We start from the raw sequence: 24,457 nt of genomic DNA, 5'->3' as shown, positions 1-24,457 counted from the left end.
CTTCACGGTTAGTATAGCCTATGCAAGCCACACAAGCCGCCGGCAAACGGCAACTTGGGCCTGCCAGCCGATGTTAATTCTCCTCTTCAGCTACGAAAGGGCCTTATGCAGTATAGCGGAGCTCGTTGAAGATGATGAAAACTCTCCGTCCACCAATGAATCGGCATATCTGGGCTATTCGGCGACCACGGCCATTAGCTTTACCTTCAAGCCCTGATCCCGTCGACTCGAAAGGATCGATCCAGTGCCCACCACTGTCTCGCTCGAGCAAGACAAGATCTGGGTTTCTCATCTCTCGTCTATCGGGCCCCCGCTGTTGCCATTGAGTGTCTACTCTAGGCGACCACTGTGGTTCTCAGCCGCTAATACAATCCATCCCACAGTCTGGTAGTGCAGGGAACCTAACACGGCCCGAATCCATCCTTTCATCCCTGTGGTTGCCGTCCAGTGCCCGTTCTGGGCCGGAGTATCGTAGCCATCTGGACCGAATCACCTCAGTGATGTCAAATACGTCGTTCTCGCCTTTTCTCTGTGGAAGGGCCAGGGAAGAGCCTGGAGCAATCGACGCATGGTGACATGGTCTCGAGGCTCGGAGAAAACTGCCGCCAGACTTGTTAGGCGAACATCCCACGAGGGATCTTTGCCATGTTGGACTTCCCAATTCATCTCATCATGTGCACTACTGTCCTGAACCAGCATCTCCGGACTAAATTATGCGAGGACCTAAAGGCCAAACATTTCTCACTTGTCTTATTCGCCGCCCCTGGCGGTGATATGGGCCGAACGAATGCAGAAGATGGAGACCCTCACCCTAGCAGCGTTGGTCAAAGGACGATAGCCACCCGGTCTCTGGGCCTTCGCTAAGTCTTCCCATTGCAAGCTTTTTTTGCCTTTCGTCAACTTGCATCTCGCTAGGCCTGCACCCCTGAGTGGACTCTAGCCGTATGTGGAATTGATACATGCATTGGTGTCGATTTGGCATAGTGGACGGCTGCACGCTATTGGGAAATGGCTAACCTAACACACCCTCCAGCATTGTCGTCCCTCTCTCAACTGCTTGCATCCCCATCCACCTCATGAGTTGCTGCATTTGAATGCTCTTTGGTGATTGGCACACAAGTCTGGAGCAAACAATACTGGGAACTCCGAACTGTGGCATCCAACCCCGGTTGGGATACTCCACCTTCCACCCTCCTTCAGCATTTTACATTTGCGTTTATTGTAAAGTTGTGCGAAGCGGGATCAACAGTCAGTCCCCTCTGAGGTCCCTGATTTCCATATTATACCTCGTGCCTGGACCCTGCCATGGTCTTGCAAACGATCGGATTCTCTGGCTATCACTTCGACGTTTGGACATCATATGTTAACGTTATTGTCACCAATGCCATGATATATTCTACAAACGTCTCAATCTTCACTCATTAGCTTCGAAGACGAGCCTCTGTCCCGCAGGTCACTGTCATTGAGCCGCTTGATATCCCAAGGCCACTGCATATCTGCTTCACAATACCAAGCTGTCTGCCAGTTGCACCGCAGACAATCATCATACCCCTTTGTCACGGCTGTTCGATCCGTTGAATGGCAAGGCAATAGGTGCATAAAACATGATGTTGACCGGCATCCCTAACACTCCAACTGTGTTCGTGCAGGCCCTTGGCCTCCCACAACCATCAGTGTTCAGTAAACGGCGGGCCAACTCATGCAAGCCCTGCCGTGACAGCAAATCAAGAGTACAGTGCATTCCCCAGGAATGTCGCAGTCTCCCTGCTAATCTATGGTTGCAGTGTTCTGGAGGCATGCCCTGTACGACGTGTCAAAAGAAGCGTGACAAGCCCGAATGCTTCTACCTCACTTCCTTTCCGAGGAATCAAGTTAGTCCCGGACAGCCATACAGACGACTGTCAGAGCACTGCTGACGAAGATGCTAGCCTAGACAAGTTCATGATACGGAGCACTCCCACGGAGAGGCGTTCGGCACCTGCCGTAGCGCCAAACAAGGGTCTGATAAGATGGGTGCGGTCGAAGGAGCCCGGGGGTTCGCAACTCCGCAGCAACACTTCTGTGGAAACCTCTCACTATCCAAGAGCATAGACGAAGTAATGTGGCCCTCCAACACAACGATGTCAAAAGGCTAACCCTCTATGCAGTTCAAGTCGTTACTGCCTACTAACGGACGGTTCCGCGAGATCTTAGACTCGATCCGGCCTGTCCAAGTCTTCAACTGGGAAGGTCACGCCAGTGACGATGACCCAACAACGAACCAGAGCCAAATGGCAGAAATAGATGATGACTTCGACATTGAAATCCCAGCACGGCTCGAGCCACTTTATATGAAATACAAAGCCGTACGGAATCTACTTGATGCGGGAAGGGCAACGCAAGCCTGGGCCGCTTTCCCAAGTCTCGTCCGTGATGCAGAAATTCTCGGTTGTAAGTGTTAATCAGATTCCTTTCGACTTGAAGTGGCTCATTGTGCTAACCTCTTCAGTGGACATGGATCCTGGCGCAGCCTCAGGTGAGGCTGATAAAAACTCACAACCAGGCCGTCATCTCTGTTGGCTCCTCATAGAACTCGACGTCCAACTCAGCTTTCTCCTGGGTCGCTGTCCCTTTATTGCTTCTTTCCATGGCATCCCCAGGCCGTCCCCAACAGCCTTGAGGCCGGAAGAACAGGACCTCCAGGAAAGACTCTATGACTTTTCACAGTACATGCTCGAAGTCCTGGAGCGCTTCAACCGGGGCAAAAATGACCCGCAAATATTGTCTTCCCAGGAGAGGGAGCCCAGGCTAGAAGCAGATCTAACTCGACTTTACCACCTGCAGTCGAAGCTACCGCCGGTGCCGCAAAACAACTCGTCTGACCCTTCACTGTCCATTGCAATTACCCAACATCACATCGACGTTCAACTTATGCTGATGGTGCTGCATTGTCAGATGCTCCGGGCGATGCGTAACCAACACACGTCGGCCAAGAGAGCCAAATACAGGGAGCTGTTGAAGTGTTCTCGGCTGATTACCGAGATGTTCGACTCCATCCATAGCCTCGACCCAACCAAGACGGCTTCATCCTGGCCGCGATGTTTTGGTGTCTTTTGCGCCGCTGTGATGTTGGGCATCGCCACCATCCGCCAAGAGGTCGGCGTGAGCATAGGTTCGAAGCGTGTAGAGCGGACCTTGAGCATCTTTAAAGATCTTGGGAAAGCTGGCCAGGCTACAGGAGTTGTTGACCTGGCCATCACATCCCTGGATTTGGTTGTCGAAAGAATCAAGGAGCTTGAGCACCCTCCTACCAGCGCCACTGGTATCAATCTTGGGCCGACCGTTACTTGTCCGACAACGCCTACCGGCGAGGTTACTCCTCCGGCCGCACCCCTGACCGATTTTGCGGCCAAAGTCAAGAGGAATGATGCGAACCTCAAACGTCGCAGAAGACCTAGCTTCGAGGGGAAACTGGGTGCCAACAAGCGACAAATGTTCGAGTTCAAGGATATTGCCCCGAGCCACCTAGAGCAGCGACGTGCAAGTTGGCATCCCGGGACTGACCATCATTATGCTCAGGCTATGGCGGCTTTCCATGACGCAGCTGCAAACAGCGTTCAAAATCGACCTGAGCAGGCGAGCTTCCAGCAGGACAAATGTCCGCCACCAGCAGTTTCCACCTCGTTCACGGCGAATGACCAAACAGCAATGTCCGCGGTGGGATATGGGACGACTCCTCTAGAGCAGTTCCACGAATTCCAGGCCGCTCATCACTGGGTTCATCCACCAATGATGTACCATCCGCCAATGTACGATGATTGGTGGCAAGCACAATTTACTCCTTATGATACCATGACCCCAGACCAGTCTCGACAAGTGTTTTTTGAGTCGCCGCTGGGTTTGCCCATGGACCAATCTCGGCATCTTGATACTACCCCGCGTGCCAATGAGCATGCTGGCTTTGCTCATCTCAAGCAAGACCAAGGCATCAATCACGATCCCGCCATGATGATTAATACCTCAATGGTACGCTCGTTTACCCAGGCAGTATAACTTGACACATTGGGTCAGGCAACGGCGATGCTGGTTGACATGAGTACTTGTATAGATGACTCCCACTAGCCTTGATCGCAGCGTGGATTCCTTGCACGAATGGTGGATGGGCTATTGGCCTCGTCCGAGCTACGTTTATTCTAGCGATGCAGATATGAGACATGCACAGACAGACACAAGAGTACAGAAAAGGAGGCTAACAATGGGCAAAGGGCTATGTGACCCAGGACAGCGTTGATATATATATGTGTAGCGAATGTACTATTACGGGATTTACATAGGTAGCTAGGTATTATGCACCAGTCTTGAAGTATTGTGTCAAGTTTCACATGCCTCTATTGAGCTGTATCTTGTCCGTGTACTGAGCACTTGTATAGACTTGGACATCAGTCCGCATGAGGAAGGCCCAAGCGAGTAGACCAATCACAGCTCTCGACATGGTTGGGCGACATACACCCCTCCGTCTTCGCCGTCCTCATGTACGCAGCCGCTCAACTCCTAACCTCCATACTACTTACGACTACATATTCTCCATATGCACCACGCTGTTTCCCTACCTTCCAGTGCAACCATGTGAACCGTCGCCATGTATCCGCCGTTTGATTACTTCGAGCACCGCCGGGCCTGGTCAGTTACCAATTTCTCACCTTTTCCCTTCCCCAAGCGGCCTGTTGGGATGTATCACATTGCATCAACTCTCGGATACTGACGTACTTCCAGCATAATCAAGCAGCGCCAGCGTGACGCTCGTTTCGAGTCTCTCCCAGACCCCTACAAAGGCCCGCTCACCTCCCAGCAGCGCTCTATCCTTAATGCCCCGATCGCGCAGCTCGTCCGCGACGTTCACAATGGCGCCCTTTCGCCGATTGACATTCTCCGCACCTACGGGAAGACCACCGCCGTGGCACAGCAGCGGACCAACTGCGTGACAGAGATCCTGTTGCCCGAGGCTGAATCGTGGGCAAAGGATGTGAACCTTCAGGGTCCGCTTGCGGGCATCCCTGTGTCCCTCAAGGATACCATCGCTGTAGCGGGCTTCGACGTTAGCGTGGGCTATTCGCGCCACGTCTTCAAACCATACAGCGAAGACGGCGTTATGGTGAAGCTCCTCAAGCGAGCTGGGGCCATTCCACACGCCAAAACTGCGCTGCCCATAACACTGTTGAGCTTCGAGAGTACGAATGATCTCTGGGGCGTCTGCAAGAACCCACACAATCCCAAATACTCGCCGGGCGGGAGTACGGGCGGCGAAGGCGCGCTGCTGGCCCTGAATGGATCGAGAATCGGAATCGGCTCGGACGTCGCGGGGTCGGTGCGTGCTCCCGCTGCGTGGTCGGGGATCAACTCTATACGTTGTTCAACTGGCAGATGGCCGAAGGTCGGTATGAATACTTCTATGCCTGGGCAGGAAGGTATACCTAGTGTCTTCTCTCCAATGGCCAGGACTTTAGACGATTTGATCTACTTCACGCGGGCGTTTATCGGCATGAAGCCCTGGGAAGTCGACTACACCGTGCACCCCATCCCATGGCGACAGGAACTGTACGATGAAGCGCTAGAGAAGAAACCGCTACGTATCGGCTTGATGACCACAGACGGCGTTTGCGCCCCCTCTCCAGCGATATCTCGTGGGTTGGAAATTACAGCGTCAGCGCTCCGCTCTGCTGGCCACCAAGTGGTTGAAATCCCGGTCTCTTCATATCCGCCCAATGCCACCCCCGCCCAAGGCTTACAGATCGCCAGCGTGCTGCTCTGCGCAGATGGCGGCAAGACCTTCCGATCATTTTTCCGCACGGGCGAGTCTAACGACCCAGGCGCCGCACAGATCAATTTCTACATGTCTCTGCCTCGACCTCTTAAATATCTGTGGTACCTCTTCACGCGCTATGTCCGTCGCGATTCAGTGTGGGCGTCCATCCTGCGTTACTTCCATCCATTAAGCGCCTTCGAGCAGTGGCGCTGGGTTGCCAAGCGCGAAGCCTACAGGGCGACTTGGTTCGACTGGCTCAACCAACCCGCGCAACAGTTTGATTTCATCCTGGGTCCGGCAAACGCGACCCCAGCCCTGCCGCACGGCTGCATGAAGGAGGCGGTGAGCAGCTGCGGGTACACGTTTTTGTGGAATCTCTTGGACTACTCGGCCGGTATCATACCCGTTGCAAAGGTGGACAAAGAAAAGGACGCTCTGCCCAAGGGGTTCAGGCCTTCGAACGGAATCGAGAAGGGTGCGTACAAGTACTACGACAGTGCAAAGATGGCGGGTCTTCCGATCGCGGTACAGATCGTCGGACGACGACTGACGGAGGAGAAGGTGTTGGGGTACATGCAAGTAGTGACGGATGCCCTGAGAGGCAGTGGAACAGTCTACGAGCATTTGGACGTCGACAACCTCCCAGAGATTGACGAGCTGGAACGGGGAAGCAGCAAGAAGATCCCTGTCGATCCCAAGAAGATCTGGTAGGTTCTGACCCTGTAGTGCGTCGATCGAAAGTATCAATTCGACACGGAAAGAGATGGTAGAGGATTAAGAAAGAAGAAAAGGATGAGGAAGATCGATCTCTTGTATATACATATGTGTTGTATATACGACGTATGTATGTATCCATGTATCCATGCATCATGCATCGTGCATAAACGAATGAATGGATTGCCAAACAGCCTGGACCTGCAGAAAATTTACAACATTGTTCCAGATAAATTACATATATATATACATGTGCCGGGTACACTTGCTTGGCATCAAAGGAAAAAAAGAATGTGTGGTATAGTATTACCTAGAAACCATAGAGCATGGCATTTCGCGAGCCAGGTTCTATGTATACATATGCACGGCAATCGATTGGTTGGCAAAGTGTCATCCATGTCTACCTGTCCCTGTTCACCTGTGCCATACTAGACCAGACCAGACCAGGCCGATCGATATTACGTTTATGTAATATAATAAAATGCATCTATTCTACAAGCTACATGCCACACAAGGGCCAAGGGCCAAGGGGCTCTGCGTCTTCGAGATGAGAGAGAAGACGATAAACTCGGTCAACTTCGTTCCAGCGGGTCTGTTCTTCAGCGTACTCCCTGGACTCTGGCTAGCTAATTAGGTAGCTGTCTTTGGCGAGCAAATGGTTCCCTCAGGCGGTCTCGGCGTCCTTTGCAGGGTCTACCTCCTCAGAGGGGCCAGCCTCAGAAGACTCAGCTCCATTAGAAACCATGGAGTGGACTTTGGGCGTGATGTGGATGCTGCCGGATTGAGTATAAGTCTCGCTTGGTGGACCGACGGCGCGGACGACCACGGTTTTCTGGACCAGGTCGACGAGTTCCAGTTTCACCGGCAAAAAGGAACGATACTTGACGCCCTTTTCCCACCCCTCATTCGAGGCCAGAATGACCGCGTAGACATTGAAAGGGAGGAGGACGCCTCTGAGCCCGCTGTCGTCAGGTCGAGTGTGGGTGGAATTGACAGAGGTCACGTTCACATCCCACACCTCTGGGAGTTCTGCCTCCCTGAAGTGGAATGCGCGGAATAGTGCTTGCGTGATCCAGTGCTTTCTCTCGTTGCGCGAGATCTCACGTGCCCATTCGTACATTCTGGGCGAATGCTCGACTATGAACTTGTCCACCAGCTCCTTTGAGATGGGCAAGTTCACCTTGTCGCCCGGATCGCCCGGCTGGATAGCGCCACTCGCTTCGGCACGGAGGTAGGCATCGGCCTGCCAGTGGGCCATCAAGTCGGGATAGCGTCGAAGAGGATTGCTGAACCACAAATGGACTTGATGGCTTTTGTGGACATGTGGTATGGGTGAGGACGATAGCTTGCCGGACGGATACTCTGCATGTTCACCGCGCCCCAGTTTATTGAGCTTCGAGGGGGGAAAGTCTGCAGCGTACGAGGATCCGAAGAAACACGCAGGGAGCTTCCGGTCCTGAAACCACTTGCCAGCCGACTCTGCAACCAGGTCTCCACATAAGGCTGTCAACGTAACGTACTGCGGCATTTCTTTGACCCGATTCAATCGCATGTAGCGCGACACAGTGATTCTAATTGCAGGATCGCCCTGATATTGCTGGCTTCGGAATAAACTGTCTTCGTCAAATCGGCTGCCCGTTATGTGAACGTAACTTTGAGTCGAGAGGCTCCCCTGCACTTCCCAATCCGGCGCCACGGCCACACTTCTTCGGCGACTCTCCTCTCGCGCGAGGAGGTACTTCTCAAGTCTTTGAAGATCGTCGAGGTACGCCTGGGCTTTTTCGATATCTGCCGGTGCTGCTTGTTGCAAAGATTTAGGCGGTAGTCCAGCTTGGGGCCCTAATGAAAGAGTGGCGGCTTCGTATTCGGGTTTCCCAAGAACCTGTTCCACTGCAGCATTGGTGAGGTGTATCACATTTCTAAGCGTGGTCGGCCGAATCTGAATGTCTTTGACATCACCATCTTCCGTGATAAGAGTGCTGACGGTGATGGCTGGCGAACCAGAGCGCAGGGAAAGTGCTCGTGTGAAGCTGTCGGGGACCATACGTGCAACGTACGTGTTATGAAAGACACTCGCGGTAAGTTTCAGGGCACGCTGTGCTATGATGTGATCTGGGTCAATGAATGCCGTAGGGTGCGACACATGGCCATGTATCCAGTATGCACCTGGGATCTCGCTGCTAAGGCCGATCGAGAAACCGTCTTCTCTGATGTTTGTTTCGCCAGCGTCGATGCAATAAACCGGCAGATGGTCAAAATCTTGTCTCAGAGATGCCATGGAGTCTACGAGCAGACCATGATCGAGTGACTTGCTCAGACCTGAGTCGTGACAGAAACGGTCAGCCTCGTCATAGATGCGCGTCAGCTCGTGACTACCTCTGCCGCCTGGGATCTCGAGCGTCACATTGTGGTCGGAACGAAGAAACCATGGCGGTAGGGTACCCAACTCTTGCAGCAGAAGGCAACCCATGTTTTGGTCGAGGCGAAGCTTGGGGTATGCGCCGATAGCTCGGAGGATCAAAGAAGCGATGGCAAGATTTCGGTTGTTGTCTGGTGGAGGGTAGCGAACATAGCAGTCCCAAAGAAATTCTAGGAACATCTTATCCTGTTCTGTGAATGTTTCATCATTCTCTTTCACGGGAATCTTGCCGTCCTCAAGGTCTGTAGGCTGGATGGAGCTGGGTCCAAGACTGCCAATTGTGGTGGGAGACCGTAGGGTGCGGCTCTTTAAGATCAACCGCCTCGCCTTTGTAACGAAGGTAGTCAGGGGATTGCGTGCGAGAGCACCGGCCACATCTTTCCCCATAGCGGCGGCAGCAGCAGCCTCCTGGTATTCTCGAGCCCATGTACAAACTTGGTCAAAGCGCCTTGCCAAGCTTTTGGGCAAGATAGCTACAGTTGCAGAGGGATAGTGAATCTTCTTCAGGACAGTGATCTGAGCAGCATGCTTCCTTCGCAACGTCCTATAGATAGTAAAGAGTGCCGCAGGAGGTGCTTCGGAGTACTTGACACCGAGCAATTTATTCACAACTTGCTCGTACGACAGGGATATATACCTGTCTTCGTTGGCGATCCGTTCGTAAAGCGAGTCGAGAAGAGCCATGTTCTCTCGCCTCCATGTGGACATGTCGTCGACGAACTGAGCAAGACGGCTTATCAAAGTCTCGGAGTCGATAGAGGGAAGATCGCCAGCAAAGCTGTAGCCCATCTTGACGTCAAAACCTGTGGCCTGCATCTCAAGTGGCTTGACTGGCAGATGCTTCCGCACCTGCTCGATTTCTTGCTGGGAAGCGAATTGTTTGTAGCGCGGACTGGGCTGCTGAACCGACTTTTCAACCACCCAGCGACCGTCAGATAATAAATATTGACGCTGCCAACCCAGTGTGCCCAGGAAAATGGCCAGTTGCGAGCGGGCAAAGCGACCAGCGCCAGCCGTGTATTTGCCAGGCTGCCACCATATCAAATCGCCCGGGTCGAGATGAGGGACATTGCCACCCTCTACAGCATCTTCCCATGTCTCAGGGAGGTCATCCGCACCCGACTCTGCATCCTCGCCCAGTGTGTTGTCACTGAGGCTTGCCTCTTCGATGAACAGAGAATTCGGTAGTACAGTGAGTCGTTTGGGCTTGAGGGAATCACTGTGTGCATCCGCCTCTTTCCTCTTTTTCTTGTTGTTCTCCGCGCTCCATGCTCTTAGGTGGTTGCGTATAACTGAATCAGAAGAGACGGCGGTATTCGTCGACGATGATGAAGGGCCCCGCGCAGTGGTTGAGGGGCTTAATGGGATATTTCGAAAGGTGTCGGAGGAGGTCCGAGAGGTCTCGAGTGACGCCAGGCGAGGGCTCAATGTGCTGAATGGCTTTCCATGCTGTCTGAACTGCCCACGGATCGGTGCAGAGGCCGTGGATCTATTTCCTTGGTTGCGCCAGAGAAATGTTGAAAGCAGAGCATGCGTCCGACATTCTAGGCAGATATATCGCAGGGGCTTCTTGGTAACATTGCCTGCGTGGTTTCTCGATGCCAGCATATTCTCCCTATGTACAGGTCGGCACGAGGAGCTGGGTCGAAGAATCAAAGAGGAATTGAATGAAGACGACGCTGGAGATGGAGAAAGTCGTCACCATTCGTGTTTCTCCAAAAAAAGAAAATTGTGGACGCACTCCACGTCTCCGCGTGTTACAGCCCACCAACCAGCGAGAGTGCGCTTGTGACTCAACGCCGGGCACTTTTTCTATTTAATGTCGCTTCTCTTCTCATACACTGGATGTAGAGGAATTCAGACCGACTTGCTACCGCTGACATGCCGATCCAACAGCCCGCCAACCAGATCAAACTGACCAATGTATCGCTGGTCCGATACAAGAAGGGCAAGAAACGGTTCGAACTTGCGTGTTACAAGAACAAACTACTCGAATACCGCTCGGGTACCGAGACCGACCTCGACAATGTCCTGCAAGTGCCGACCATATTCCTGAACGCTTCAAAGGGTGAAACTGCCCCCAATGCCGAACTCGTCAAGGCATGGCCTATGCCTGAAAAACAGGAATCGGGAGGGAAAGGTGGTGGAAAGGGCGGTAAGAAGGGCAAGGGGAAATCTACAACGGATGAGGGGGAAGATGAAAAGTCATGGAAGGACGCCATCATTGAGGAAATTCTGAAAAAGGGCGAGATCCAAGTCAACGCGAACGAGCGCAAGGAACTGCTGGACAGGATGGAGAGGGAGATTGTGGAAGAAGTCGCCCAGAGACTGGTGGATCCGCAGACAAAGAGAGTCTATACCACAGGCATGATCAAGAAAGGGCTAGACGTGCTCTCCAAACAGGGCGGTCATGTTCCCTCTCAGGACTCCTTGGGCCACAAACTCGGCAAGCTAAATCTGGGAGAAGGTGTCAAGAAGGGAGCTGCAGCGCCAAAGGGATCAAGCGAAACGAGTGGACAAGCAACGCCAATGACGGACGAAGACAATGACTCGGCGTCTGGCGGCACCCCCAAGGGCAGAAAGAGCGACATGCCATCATGGACGGGTGTCGTGACCAACAAATCCGTCAAACAGCAGGCTCTTGAAGCGATCCGTGCCTTGATCGCCTGGCAGCCCATCCCCGTCATGCGTGCGCGTATGAGACTGCGGATTACTTGCCCCACCAACATCGCAAAACAAGCCGCGAAATCCAAAGTCGCCAGTACAAGCGCAGACACTGGCGAAGACGCCGGAGCCGACCAGGGCAAAGGCACTATCAAGGATCGCATTTTGTCCTTTGTCGAGCAGGTCGAGAGCCAGGAAGTGCTGGGCGAGGAGTGGGAAGTGGTTGGATTCGTGGAACCGGGCGCGTTTAAAGCCCTGGGAGAGTTTATTGCCGCCGAAATGAAGGGAAGAGGCAGGCTGGAAGTGCTGGATATGGCTGTCACCCATACAGACGATTGAGGAAAATGGGTACAGGATAACAGCAGAATGGATGAGGAGGTGATTCAAGTCGATCCCTCTTGCACGAAGGCGATACAGGCCAGACCGACGACGACGTTACTCGATATGCTGCCCTGGATCCTAGGACGAGACAGGTGTCTGACAACACAACGCGTGACTTAAGGTCAGAAACGAACGACATTCAATTGGGATGACACGGATACGAAACATGCCATCATCCCGGCCGTCCATCAGGAACCCGTCACATCCAGGTCCAGACAACTTTAGCATCAATTGCAGCACAACAAGTCCCTTTCTTACGGGCTTCTCCATCAGGTATCAACGAGATACGGACTTACGAAACAACTTCAGACGCCACCCATCGGGAAGACCTCTCTGGGTAAGGAGGTAGAGGGAATTCCGTCTTCATCATAAGTTTTATCCACCCTTGGATCTCTCCTCACGCATGGTCCACAGATGCAAACGTGAGTGTCCTTATACATCACGAGGCTGCGCACGCGGCCAGGATGCGATGGCACCTCCAGCACGTTCTGGGTATACAAGTACAAGTGATGCCACCTCTCACCCTAGGCCTTGGTAGGCGGACTAAGACAGAGAGGGACAGTCCCGGTATCTAGATAAGGATAAGGGAGGGCGGGAAATCGGGAGAAAGATAGTGTACAAGCAAAAGTGAATAGATGGGTCACCTGCAATCACAACCCATCAGTCCAAACAGCATCCTCTAGAGAATTCTATAGGTACCGCATTTGACAGGAACTTTTGTTTTCCAAGTAGTATTGTGATAGGTCACGAGATTTGGCGGTCACGAGTAAGGTGTCGCCTTAGGAACCTTGAGTTGAAGCACCTCCGGCTGCGCATTTTATCCATCATTTATCCAGCGAGTATTTATCCTCACATCCACCCAGGCAGCCAGGCAGCCATTCAGCGGCTGAGTTTCCTGTCCTCTCACGTGCATGCCCTCCCGTGCCTCCTACATATGTACTGTTCGGGACACCCAGAATCCAGCGCCTCGTCGACGATTCAAGTAAACGATCCACGAGAGAAACAGAGTGCTGAATGTACAAAGTACTCGTACGACAAAGTGGCCAACTTTCCATGTTCTTGGATGATGTGAGGGCCACCAATGGATGTGATTCGTGATTCAGGGCGAGAGCCCACTGCTACTGTTACCCAAGCTGACTTCCGACCTGCCAATTCCCTGCAGTGCAACGGAGACGATGTGCATTCACAGTCCTTCCGCCCGATCCGACGATGCATTGGGGTTGTTGTCGTCAGAGGGTCACGCCTCCAAACCGTCGTGTGATCAAGTCTATATCCAGTCCTTGTCCGTCGATGATGATGATGATGTTGTCGTTTTCTCTGAAAATAGGAGACCCTTTGAGGAGGAAGAATAAATGAAATGTAGAAGTAATAAATCCCGCTGTGCCATGCAGAAGTTCCGGGCCAAAACACCAACAAAAGCCATACACATGCTCAGCTCTATATCCCAATCCATACGAGTAGTGATGCACGGTGCTCAGAAATTCGTCAACGTTGATTGCTCGTAGCCGAAAATTGCCGCCATTCTCATGTAATTTCCCTCACGTTGGTTTGGAGAAACCAGAAGGATCTGCGGTCAAGCAGTAATTGTACATTTTGATGTTGTCCCATTCCAATTTCCTTGTTTGTCTCGCAACCATTTGGATCGTGTAAAGTTGAGCGTCATCGTAAGTCATCATTTGGTCCATCTTATATCAAGGTGTGCCAATGGATTTTGGTTATCATAAAGCGACTCCGATGCCTCTTTCGCCGAAATCCCTCTGTTTCAATGTCGCTCTCGTCATAGCTTGCTCGAGCTCCTCCGCGGTGAATGGCGTGTCGTGCCTGGTAGCCTGCTTGGATAGATCTGCCAATTCAGGCATGTGAATACCGCTGTCGTGCTGAGCGAGCTTGTTGTTTGGTTCAGTGGGTGCCGAGGGCACTGCCGTGGCTTGATCTGAAAGGGATGCTATTAGAAGGTCAGTAAAGTTAAGGAGTTTGACAACCGACCGACAGGATCTATGAGAAACTTACTGCTCGCGGTATCCGCATCAAATGCCATACTGGCACTGGTACTCTTCTGCCTGCTCGTGCTGTTCGAAGAACTGCTACTCCCTTCTGAATCCACGCCACTCGCATTTCTCAAGGCCGACCCATGGAGTTCCTGTATCGATGGTCTCCGACTCGCTACCCTACTGTGAGCTCTACTGGCTGCGGCGCTCTGTGAGTTGGTCCCCCCCGGAGAGAATGTACCAGAGAGGGCGAGTGAGGTTCGTCTCCGGGCGGATGAGAAAGCGTCGGCAAGCGAGAAAGCCTGCAGAGAGGCTTGGTGTTCGGGATCGACCTTGCCCCGATATTTGGACTTCGGGATCTCGTTGGGCTTATAGTATTGAATATCCTTCCGGCTTGTGTAATATGGTTCCCCATTGGGCCCAGTCTCACTTCCCGTGCTATTCTTCTTGGACGTAAAAGTCCTCCGTAGTCTTACGCGTAGACCCATTGTGCGTATGCGATGTGAGGGAGAAAAGAGGTTCTGGTCGAGTGGGCGCTGACAGTGTATCGGACACTGACCCTTGGTCGATAACAGATAAGCCCTTTTCACGAAAACGCGAGGTCGGCTGTGGTCGATGTTGTAACGGGGAAATAGAGGAGTGGGATGGGCCGCAATGGACCAAGAGACTTCATATGGTTGCCATCAGGTTGGATTTGAGAGATGTGGAACGGCTGGTGGCCAGAGGCATATCAGACGCAGTCAGGAGAGCATGGGGGCCCGTGGGTAGGAGTGACGAGACGGTGGGCATAACTGTTGTGCTGGGAATCTGGCACAGGGTGGAGGAGAGGAGCCGGAGGAGGATGGAGATAGCCGTGGGCACTGGTCGACCATGGTGGCATGCTAGGATAAGATGTGCCCGTGCTCTGTGCCCTGCCTTTCCCAATGTAGCGGGAGCAAGTACCCACTCTCTGCGCCATGGTCGGCGGAATCTATCGCAGGTCTGAGCATGGGCAATGGGTGCATAGCGTACTTGGGGAGGTAGTGTACGAGTAGCATATCGCGAAACCCGAGAGGCGAGGCATAAAAATGGAGCAGGTCGACTGTGAAGAAGGTCAGCGAGCGACTAGACTGCCAGAACTGCCCAACGGTAGCCAAGGGTGGCAGAATCCGATGATTCCGCCGATAGGCCTTCCATGGGTGTGGGTTCTGTATGGATCTGTCAGTGGTCGAGGCGCAGGTTGGGCGAATCGCTCCGTGGTGAGATGTGGTCCCAATCCTACCTCAACTACTCCGTAAACTGCCTATTTTCTGGGGACAGGACGAGTTTGTACAAGTGTGATGCCATGAAGCTGGTAGGAGTTGCCGCTGGTCCTCCTGCAATGCAACGTGCTGGTTTCCCCGGTATATCAAATTGGCCGCTCGTGCCGCCATAAGCAAGATTTCTTGGTAGTAGTACACCTACCAGAACAAGCATATCCAAGTAGGAGGATTCGTTGCATGGCGATCCAAGTAGGCGATGCGACCTTCTAGAAACATTCTTGTTCCGGCTCTTGTTCTGGCGCGGGCGGTTTTTGCTGGATGTGGTTGGGTGGCGACTGGCCGCCCCTTGCATTGGTCGCAGGCAAGCCTGGACCCTGCGAGACCTTTAGCCTAGGAGCCCTATCAATTCCACCTATAACACCCCGAAAAGTCGACTCCCAATGCACCTGTAGCGTGGCTCCCTTTCACAGCGTGCTCCCTCTAGTCCTCTAGCGATTGTGGTCCTCACCCGACGTGCATGAGCGACTTGTTTCTGCTGATAAGGATTGTGTCGGACCAGGTTTCTTCAGAAGAAGATCAAGTTCTCCTTCGCATCACTCCACGGGCCAGAAACGTCTTGCCCGTCCAACCTCTGACCAGAACTTAGAGCCATCTTCGCCACCAATTGAGTACCACAACGGCAATATCTCGCTCGACGCAGTCTCACGTGACCACTCCTGTCCTTTGCCCAGATTTGGGGAAATGACGCGTATTACATGTCAACGGGGCGATCATCACTGCTGTTAATAATTTGACCCTGACAACTCATCATCAAATTGTCACAGTCCGGTCGGACGAGTTTGAAGCGCCGTCGTCTCGGATAGTAACCCTCAAAATGGCCGATGTTGTGCATTAATGTCCACTCGCCCCAGGCTGCCAGGTTCTTCATCGCAGCATGATTGGTCGATCTTTCGAGATCTTAGTTGCTCGAAAATGACCTTTTTCGGTTTATTGGTTTCTTTGGCTTCTGCTGGTGCTGTTGTGTTCCAAGCATGACTTCATCGGTGTCCAGACTGGGCACATTCAGGGACTGGCCACAGCTGAGCTGCTCAGGCTGCTCTACCTACTACGTCTAGTGTTTTCATCCACCCCGCTTCAACTGGGCAGCTGGCAGTGGCTAGGGTGACCATCGGCCAATGAACAACTCTGTGTCTGCCGTCTGTGGCTTGAAAAATGTCCGTGAATTACCAAGGTTGGAGGTTTGACGATCTGGTGTCATGGGGTGACGGTTTGAGTTTCTGAGGTTATGACGCAAACCATCAACCATGGCGCAGGGAGCATTGACGGGCGCAGCCAGCATTCAGCATCACCTCCCTTCTCCTCGTTTGACACCGCCGTAGTCTCCTTCTATTTGTGGTTGACGATTTTCTCTGTACTTGATCTGAACTATTTCGACAGAATCTAACAATTTCGAACCTCAATGGACAAGTTAAAGACCATGATGTACGTCCCATAACCCCCCAGGCTCCCTCTCCGCCAAATACGTGCTCAAGGCAAAGTAGGGACAAAGGAAATGTCGAGGACAAGACAGGACCAAGTAGTCGATTGACAGGACAAGGGTCTCATTTCCCCAAGAACGAAGAGCAGCCTGTGGGTGCCGCAACTGGTGTCCAGGAAAACACAACCGCGGGAGATACTCGAGGTGCGTTCATCCCTGGCCTAAACCACGTCCTTTGCATCGCGCCCATTGACATATCTAACCCATTATCAGGCACAGATATACAACAGGCTCGTGAAGGCGGCCTGGCTAGTCAATTGCCTGGCCGTGGCCCTGGTACAGCTGCCATTGGCGAAACCTCGACATATAGTTCCCATACACTGCGTACAGGCGATCCTGTTCCAAATGTCGTTGACTTCAGATCCGAGGACCCCGCCACGTATCGGGCACCCGAACACTCCTATGTGTCCAGCAGGGGCATACCTGAGGGTGGTCCCTTGGCCGCCGCAGCCCACGCATTTCACAAGGACAAGGATTATAGTAGTATGGCTCCATGACAAGATCCAGGTGGTAGGCTCCATACACTGACATCCCCAGCTTCTCACCTCCCTGGAGCATTTCCCAGTGACACAACAGCCCACGACGCTACCACAATCGCGCCTTCTACCTTGACGACGACAACATCACCAGCCGAGCGATCAGCGGTTTACGGTGAGGCCGAGAAGACTAAAGTGCCTGACGCAGCTGCCGCAGCCCAGTTCGCAACAAGAGCTGCCCCTGGAACCCAAGAGCCAGCCTCAGAAGAGCCCAGGAGCTCTGGAACGATTGGCAAGATCCTTGGTGCAGTGGGTTTAGGGACTGCCGCAAGTGGTGCTATGGTGGCTACCTCGAGGGCTGAGGAAGATCAACAGCACGCCGTAGCAGACACTCCTAATCAACCTACGACTACCACTGGCGTCGAATCCTACACCTCCCCAAGTCGCTCAGGGCCTCCATCGTCACATCACAGAAAAGAGAGTATTCCCACCACAGCCTACCCAGCGGGTGTGGATTCTCCTGCGCCGATCAATCCGCCGATCGGGGGCATCTCCGCAACTTCAGACCAGGAGGAAAAGGACCATGCAGCTCGCAATACGGGACTGGCCGCTGGAGCGGCAGGCGTTGGGGCTGGCGTAGCGGCGGCGGGCGTTTATTCTATGCGAGGTCGAGAGCAAAACACAGCCGAGACCGACTGGCCTCTTCGAAATGACACCACGGCTGCGACGCCCGCAACGGCAACGGTTCCCACATCAGAGGGCGCTATCAAGACAACACCGGCAGGTCAAACCGCCCGACAACCGCATACCGCGTATGAGGCTGCACCTGCTACGACTGAAACATCCATCGTATCAGAATACAAGCAACCTCAAGAAAGACCAGAGGCGCAAACCAAGAAGGACAAAGCCAACCAGGAGGCTACCCGTGCTGGGCCAACAAGTGCCGAGGGTGGAGCATCCAGAACATCCGAATACTCTGAAGGGCAGGATACGGTCTCAGGGGAAACAGAATCACGGAGACACAAAAAGGAAAAGGAAGCTGCACTTGCTGGAGTTGCAGGTGCTGGAGCTGGGGCTGGGGCTGCTGGGTTGTATGAGCATAATAAGCGGCAAGACAGACTGGAGGAAGACACTCAGAGGCAGAAAGATTTAGCGGAACAAGAGGCTGCCCGCCAGAAGCAATTCGAAAAGGATCAGAAGGCAGCTGAAAAGCAAGCCAAGAAGGAAGAGAAGCAACATCAAAAGGAGATTAAAAAAGAAGAAAAGCAGCACCAGAAAGAGCAGGAGAAGCAGGAGAAGCATCACCAGAAAGAAGTTGACAAGGAAACCGCCGCTAGGGAAAAGGCTGCGGAGAAGGAAGAAAGACACCGGCGCGAGGAACTCGAGCGCGATCAAAAGGAGCGCGAGAAAGCCACAGCTGCTGCTGCCGCCGGAGCTGGTGCAGGTGCAGCAACCGGCGCTGGTGCATATGAAGTGCATGACAAAGACCGACATCCGCCTCCCACAACGGTGACCGACGAATCGGGTCGGACGAAACTCCACAAAGAGCCAGAGGAGAAGAAGCCGGGTCTTTTGAAACGAATCTTCAAGCGTCGCAAGAACAAGGATACTGGCGAAGAAGAAGAATACGAGGACCACGACTATGATGAGCCCGAGGCTGAGCATGGTGACCATCATATTGCCGAAGCTGGAGTCGTTGGGGGCACAGGTGCTGCCGTCGCCGGGACTGCTGCTGCTTCTTCTCATGAGCCACCCACAAGTTCATACGAGGTACAGAGTGGTGGTCTTCAGAAGCCATCGTACAATCCCTTCTCCAAGGACGATCCAGCACATGAGCACCCAACAACGTCCAGTGCCCACTAGGAATGGCGCCCCAGAAAAACAACGTCCCCCTACAGCTTCCTGAGACTGAGCGAGCTACAATTCAATTCACACCCTTGATTCTCTCCGCAGCCCTTCCAGCCTCGCAACCCACTTCGCCACGAGATGAACATATCACCCACAACCATTCGGCAGAATTCGCGGCGCAACATATATGTGCCAGTGGTGGAACAAGACCCTGGGCTAAAACATGTGCATCATCGATGTGGTGAAACCCGTGACAGTGCAGAAAGAAGTTGACCAGAGTGCGGAACAAGCATCAGCATCATCACTGACAGAGGCAGGCCGGCGCAAGGGCTGGAACCGCGTGTGGTTGTGGGTTGTGGACACCATACACGGTACTTTTTAGGTGGTAGTGTAGGACGCCATGTACCGCCATGTTGCATGGAAGGCTGTGGTCAAGAAAGATCGTGATATCATCCATCCCTTTATGTCTCCAATTTAATCCTCTCTCTATGAATCTGACTTACATAGTACATATGCCTGCATGCAAGCAATAATACATCATCTATTTGACCAAACACAATAAATACCCAATCACTACCTAATTACCTAATTACCTAGATAGCTATGTAGGTAGGGGTAGATGAAATCACGGGATGAATACAATGATTTTCTCTCCTCTGCTAGGTAGGTAATGTAGCGTTCGTTATCCTATCCTATCCTACTGATAAAAATTGGGCATTTTTTCCGCCCGAAGAAATATGTAAGTCACCATCAGCACCAATTTGTCTTTCTTTCTAGCTGATCGATCCATCGGTCGAACCCGCCGCGGCCGGCCCGTTTGCCGCTTGCGCTGTGGTGCCGGTTCTTCTGTTGTTCTTCTCTGCCCCTTTCTTTGTTCGTTGCTCTAGCTGTCGGTTGCATCGCGATTCGTGTATGGATTGCAAGGCATGGCATGGCAGCGGCAGTGTCGTGTGATGTGATGTATATACAATACAATGCAATAAAGGCAATTTCCTTCTTTCGCAGCTCCCGCTCACCCCTGGTTCTCTGAATCTCTGATTCTTCGCTGCTCTCTTCATCTTGTGGAGAGGAGTCGGGCAGTCGCTGCCGTGCGTCGCATGACAACAGGGGCCAGAGACTTGGGTTGTGATAGCAAACATCAAGACTGTTGCAGGAGCAAGAAAACACATGGACGCTCGATGATTGCAATACGTTCGTTTGTCGTTCCCCGACTCTCTGGCTGACAATCCACTCCTCAAAACCCAATCACTGAAAAGCTCCTGGCGCGACGAAAATGCTGTCCCCAAGCTTCTCTCCTGCTATCGAGATAGGCGACGCGACTTTCGTCCTTGGCTCGGAGAAACCGTCGCTCAAAATGCATCCTAGCAACCAAAGATGTCGTGGAACCTCGCAGGCAGCCATGGCCAACCGTCGGCCGACGCACGTGCGTTTGCGCTATTGTAACCTTCTAGCCTGACTCCTAGCAAGAATCGTCCCAGTCCTGGTTGCCCTAACCCTTTTTGGTGTACAGTCTCGCTGCAATGTTCATGCTCCACAATTCCTGGAACAACAGCTTCGCTGCATACGGCAGGTAGATCTGACTGATACGGTTCTTGTTATTACAGTTCTTGCACTCAAAAGTATTCTTCTTGAGTTTCGCAATCACCGTCATCAATCCGCAAATATCACAAATGTGCACGCGGAAAGGATCCGATACGTCGAAAAGACGTTCTTTGAGGAATGACGAGGCACCATGCGCGATCATGCAGTCGCGTTCCATTTCACCGAAACGGAGACCACCGTCGCGAGCACGACCTTCGACAGGCTGTCGGGTCAAGATTTGAGTGGGACCCCGTGCCCGGGAATGGATCTTGTCGTCGACCATATGTCTGAGACGTTGGTAATACGTAGGGCCGAGGAAGACTTGTGCGACAAGTTTCCGTCCAGTGTGCCCGTTGTACATGACTTCAAAGCCTCGAGACTGGTAGCCCATTCTCCTCAACAACTCGGAAATCTGCGTCACCGTGACCTTTGTGAAAGGGGTGGCGTCACCTTCGTCACCCCGAAGTGTCGCTACCTTTGAGAGTTGACATTCGATCAAGTGAGCAATGGTCATTCGGGAGGGAATGGCGTGCGGGTTGATGATGAGATCGGGTACAATGCCTTCTCGTGTAAAGGGCATATCCTCATGACGGTATGTAATACCAATGGTACCCTTCTGACCGTGACGAGATGCGAATTTATCACCAATCTGAGGCACTTTCGTAGTTCTTACCCTGACCTTGGCAAACCGATGACCCTCGTTGGTTGTCGTCAGCAGAACCTGGTCAACAATACCAGACTCTGTAGACCTCAGGGGTGTCGATACGTCGCGCTTGATGTGCTGTTTCTGTCTCTGGCCGAGTTCTTCCGCATCTGGTGCCATAGGCGCAGTTTTGCCCATAATGATGTCCTCGCCACTCACGCGGACACCAGGAGCAACAATGCCGTCTTCGTCAATCTTGTCATAGGTACCGTGCTTGAGTCGGAGAGTGTCCGATCTTGTGGGCTTCTCAAACTGCTCTACCACGGAGTGGCCGACTATCTTCTCTGAGTCTTGGTAGGTACGATAGAACAGCGAACGGAAAAGTCCACGGTCGATGGAGCTCTGATTCATGATGACGGAATCTTCTTGGTTATAGCCTGAGTAGGTCGCAATAGCCACAATCGCATTCTGCCCGGCAGGGAGCTCTCGGAATTTCAGATAATCCATAGCCATCGTTCTGGCAAGAGGTTTCTGAGGGTAGTAGAGGATGTTGGCCATGGTCTCCATCCGTTGGTCGAAGTTGGTGAGGAAGACGCCCATAGCCTGCTTACCCATGGCAGACTGATAGGTGTTACGAGGCGATTGGTTGTGGTCAGGGAAGGGGATGATACTGGCGCAAACTCCCAAGATCATACTTGGATGAATTTCGCAATGAGTGAAGGTGTGGGAGAACGGGTTTAGGAGAGGGTCGTTTCTCCGCAAAGGGTCGTCTTCGGCCTCTATCTCCATACCCATCCATCTTGCTTTGGAGTCGGCCAGGGCCTCAGGTGTCATGATGATCATCGCCGTCTCTTCTTCCTCAGCATCAAGGTATTCAACAACGCCTGATTCGAGGAGATTGTTCCAACCGTATGGTCGGATTTCGTCTGTGAACTGGAAGCCGCTTTCCTTCAGATAAGCAGTCTGATCAAGCTTGTTGATGTGTTCCTTGTTCAGCACCAAGTTGCCACGGTTCTCTGAGGCTGGGTCGGTCTCAACCACAAACAGGGGGCGGACAATTCTTCCCGAGTCACCGTTGACTTTGAATTCTTTCTCTCGAATGTCCCAAACCAAACTCACCTGAGCATCGAAGACGCCCTTTCTCCGAAGCTTGCGCAGGTCATCCACCAGGCGTTTCGGATCCCGTAGGACTACCGCAAACCACACACCGTCGACGAAGACTTTCGTTGCTTGAGGATTCAATCGAGGTTCCCAGTCTTCCAATGCTTCGACATGCTTAGTGAGGATATAATTTACCAGTGGAGCAGTCTCATAAGTATTTGTAACCATCGACATGAGCGACAGGTTCTTGACCAGACCACAAGCCTGACCCTCGGGCGTCTCAGCTGGGCAGACATAACCCCAATGAGTGTTGTGGAGTTGACGGGGCTTAGCAATTTTACCTTCTCGACCGATCGGAGCATTGGTGCGGCGAAGATGTGACAAGGTAGAGGCAAAAGTGTACCGACTGAGCACTTGAGAAACACCAGCTTTCGCTTTGTCCAGCTTCTTTTGGTCTCCCCAATTGCCAGTGGCCAAAGAATATTTCAGGCCGCTGGTGATAATAGGATGCTTGAAGCCTGCCATGATATTGATGGGCTGGCCCGCTTCTACGCGCTTCTGCATATAGCGGTAGAAGTCTTTGGTAGCTTTGTCAAACTGAAGCCGGAAGAGGTTGGTCATCAATGGTCCCGCAAGATCAAGTCGCTTTTTCCCTAGATGATCCCGATCGTCCGGCTCTGCGCGACCGAGAGCGCATTTCAGCAATCGATTGACCATGTAGCCGAGAAAGAAAGCTTTTCTAGCAGTAGCATCTGGACTTTGTCCAATATGAGGTAGAAACTCCTTCTGCAAGATGTCTGTGGCATGCTTCTGCCGTTCATGGCTTTTCAGAGTCGGAATGTTACCTCGGCGTGCAATAAAGTCTCGAGCCAGATCCGCGCCCTGAATGGCCTGGCCTTCCTGGAGTGAGCCCATCAACATATCCATCATCTCTTTATCACTCTGGTCGAAGCAGATCTTCTCCAGGATATCGGCGTCTGAGACAATGTCCAACGCTCGAAAGACAATAACGAGAGGAATATCCTGTTTGACGTATGGTAGCTGAACTCGAATCGGGTTGTCGATCTTAGTGCCGTCCGGACCATCGACTCTACGGAAGAGTTTGACGGTGCACTGCGACATCATGCGGGCGCCGCGATCGATGACGGATCTGATCTCTGCGAGATGTGTAAAGGGCGAGGGCGCTGCCTTTTGGAAGACCTGGACGATGTTTCCGGCACTTCGTTCTTGAGCAATGAGCACTTTCTCGCTACCGTTGATGATAAAATAGCCTCCCTGGTCATATGGACATTCTCCCCAGGCGAAAAGATCTCGCTCGCTTTGAAACTTTTCGCTCACCAAGTGGCAGGTCATGCTTCTCACCATGATGGGTATCTTTCCTATGTATACCTCTTTATCATTGTCGAAGTCATCTTCATCATCACCCTCTCTCCAGTAAAGTTCGGTGCCGTCTTCTCTCATGACGCCAGAGTCTTTGTCATATTCGTCCCAAGGACGCTCCTTTGCGTAGTATGTTCTTCGCGTCATCTTGACATAGACTGGACTTGCGTATGTTAAACTCCGCATTCGTGCTTCGTGGGGCATGCAGTCTGTTGTAGTGCCATCCGGCTCGACCTGATTCGGCTTGCTGAGCGTAACCTTGCCAAACTTGACCTCATGTCTCTTGATGACGATTGGATTTGGGTCATTTTCATCGACATTTTGGGCATGATCTAAAGTGACGCCACCCTTTTCGTTGACCAGATCTTGTAGGCCCGAGCGCATGAAGTGGTTGAATGAGTCTATCTGCATAGAGGCCAACTTCTTGATGTCGAAGAAGGAACTGATGACTTTCCAGCAGTCTTCAGATGTGATGTCTTGTTCACCAGTCTCCACCTCCTCGTAGGCACCAGCTTGCCCATAGTAACCGTTGGGTTCAGACTTCACGTCGTATTCCGCCATGGCCGGCGACCACTACTATCAGAGGGATGAGAAGGTGCGCTCGCGGACGGTCGGAGATGAGTGAGCGAGTCGATGCCGAATAAAGGGAAGGCAAGGAGAGGGAGGAGGTAAAGTCGAGTTTCCCTCCCTTTCTCAGTCGCA

The 24,457-nt window shown here is 52.6% G+C and overlaps 7 protein-coding genes across 7 annotated transcripts; 4 read left to right on the top strand and 3 right to left on the bottom strand.

Annotated features, from left to right (window-relative positions):
• Nucleotides 1–2,009: 2,009 nt before the first annotated feature.
• Nucleotides 2,010–4,032, top strand: AYO21_03983 (hypothetical protein; the record flags this gene model as incomplete). Its single annotated transcript, XM_022653956.1, has 4 exons — nucleotides 2,010–2,096; nucleotides 2,148–2,430; nucleotides 2,489–2,515; nucleotides 2,570–4,032. 4 exons carry the CDS (start codon nucleotides 2,010–2,012, stop codon nucleotides 4,030–4,032), a joined length of 1,860 nt encoding a protein of 619 aa, XP_022513700.1.
• Nucleotides 4,033–4,618: 586 nt separating this feature from the next.
• On the top strand, nucleotides 4,619–6,493 carry AYO21_03982 (hypothetical protein; the record flags this gene model as incomplete). Its single annotated transcript, XM_022653955.1, has 2 exons — nucleotides 4,619–4,659; nucleotides 4,753–6,493. 2 exons carry the CDS (start codon nucleotides 4,619–4,621, stop codon nucleotides 6,491–6,493), a joined length of 1,782 nt encoding a protein of 593 aa, XP_022513699.1.
• A 667-nt stretch (nucleotides 6,494–7,160) lies between these two features.
• AYO21_03981 (hypothetical protein) lies at nucleotides 7,161–10,523 on the bottom strand (the record flags this gene model as incomplete). The annotated part of the gene is made up of 1 exon (XM_022653954.1): nucleotides 7,161–10,523. The coding sequence occupies one exon, from the start codon at nucleotides 10,521–10,523 to the stop codon at nucleotides 7,161–7,163; it is 3,363 nt and encodes a 1,120-aa protein (XP_022513698.1).
• Nucleotides 10,524–10,796: 273 nt separating this feature from the next.
• AYO21_03980 (hypothetical protein) lies at nucleotides 10,797–11,918 on the top strand (the record flags this gene model as incomplete). Its single annotated transcript, XM_022653953.1, has 1 exon — nucleotides 10,797–11,918. The coding sequence occupies one exon, from the start codon at nucleotides 10,797–10,799 to the stop codon at nucleotides 11,916–11,918; it is 1,122 nt and encodes a 373-aa protein (XP_022513697.1).
• Nucleotides 11,919–13,678: 1,760 nt separating this feature from the next.
• Nucleotides 13,679–14,436, bottom strand: AYO21_03979 (hypothetical protein; the record flags this gene model as incomplete). Its single annotated transcript, XM_022653952.1, has 2 exons — nucleotides 13,679–13,905; nucleotides 13,971–14,436. 2 exons carry the CDS (start codon nucleotides 14,434–14,436, stop codon nucleotides 13,679–13,681), a joined length of 693 nt encoding a protein of 230 aa, XP_022513696.1.
• Nucleotides 14,437–16,648: 2,212 nt separating this feature from the next.
• AYO21_03978 (hypothetical protein) lies at nucleotides 16,649–19,065 on the top strand (the record flags this gene model as incomplete). Its single annotated transcript, XM_022653951.1, has 4 exons — nucleotides 16,649–16,671; nucleotides 16,731–16,870; nucleotides 16,940–17,209; nucleotides 17,264–19,065. The coding sequence occupies 4 exons, from the start codon at nucleotides 16,649–16,651 to the stop codon at nucleotides 19,063–19,065; spliced, it is 2,235 nt and encodes a 744-aa protein (XP_022513695.1).
• Nucleotides 19,066–20,539: 1,474 nt separating this feature from the next.
• AYO21_03977 (hypothetical protein) lies at nucleotides 20,540–24,316 on the bottom strand (the record flags this gene model as incomplete). Its single annotated transcript, XM_022653950.1, has 1 exon — nucleotides 20,540–24,316. The coding sequence occupies one exon, from the start codon at nucleotides 24,314–24,316 to the stop codon at nucleotides 20,540–20,542; it is 3,777 nt and encodes a 1,258-aa protein (XP_022513694.1).
• Nucleotides 24,317–24,457: the final 141 nt, after the last annotated feature.

The sequence above is a fragment of the Fonsecaea monophora genome (genome assembly GCF_001642475.1).
Source record: "Fonsecaea monophora strain CBS 269.37 chromosome Unknown Scaff21, whole genome shotgun sequence".
NCBI classification, from domain to species: domain Eukaryota; kingdom Fungi; phylum Ascomycota; class Eurotiomycetes; order Chaetothyriales; family Herpotrichiellaceae; genus Fonsecaea; species Fonsecaea monophora.
This window is presented reverse-complemented; position numbering and strand designations above follow the sequence as displayed.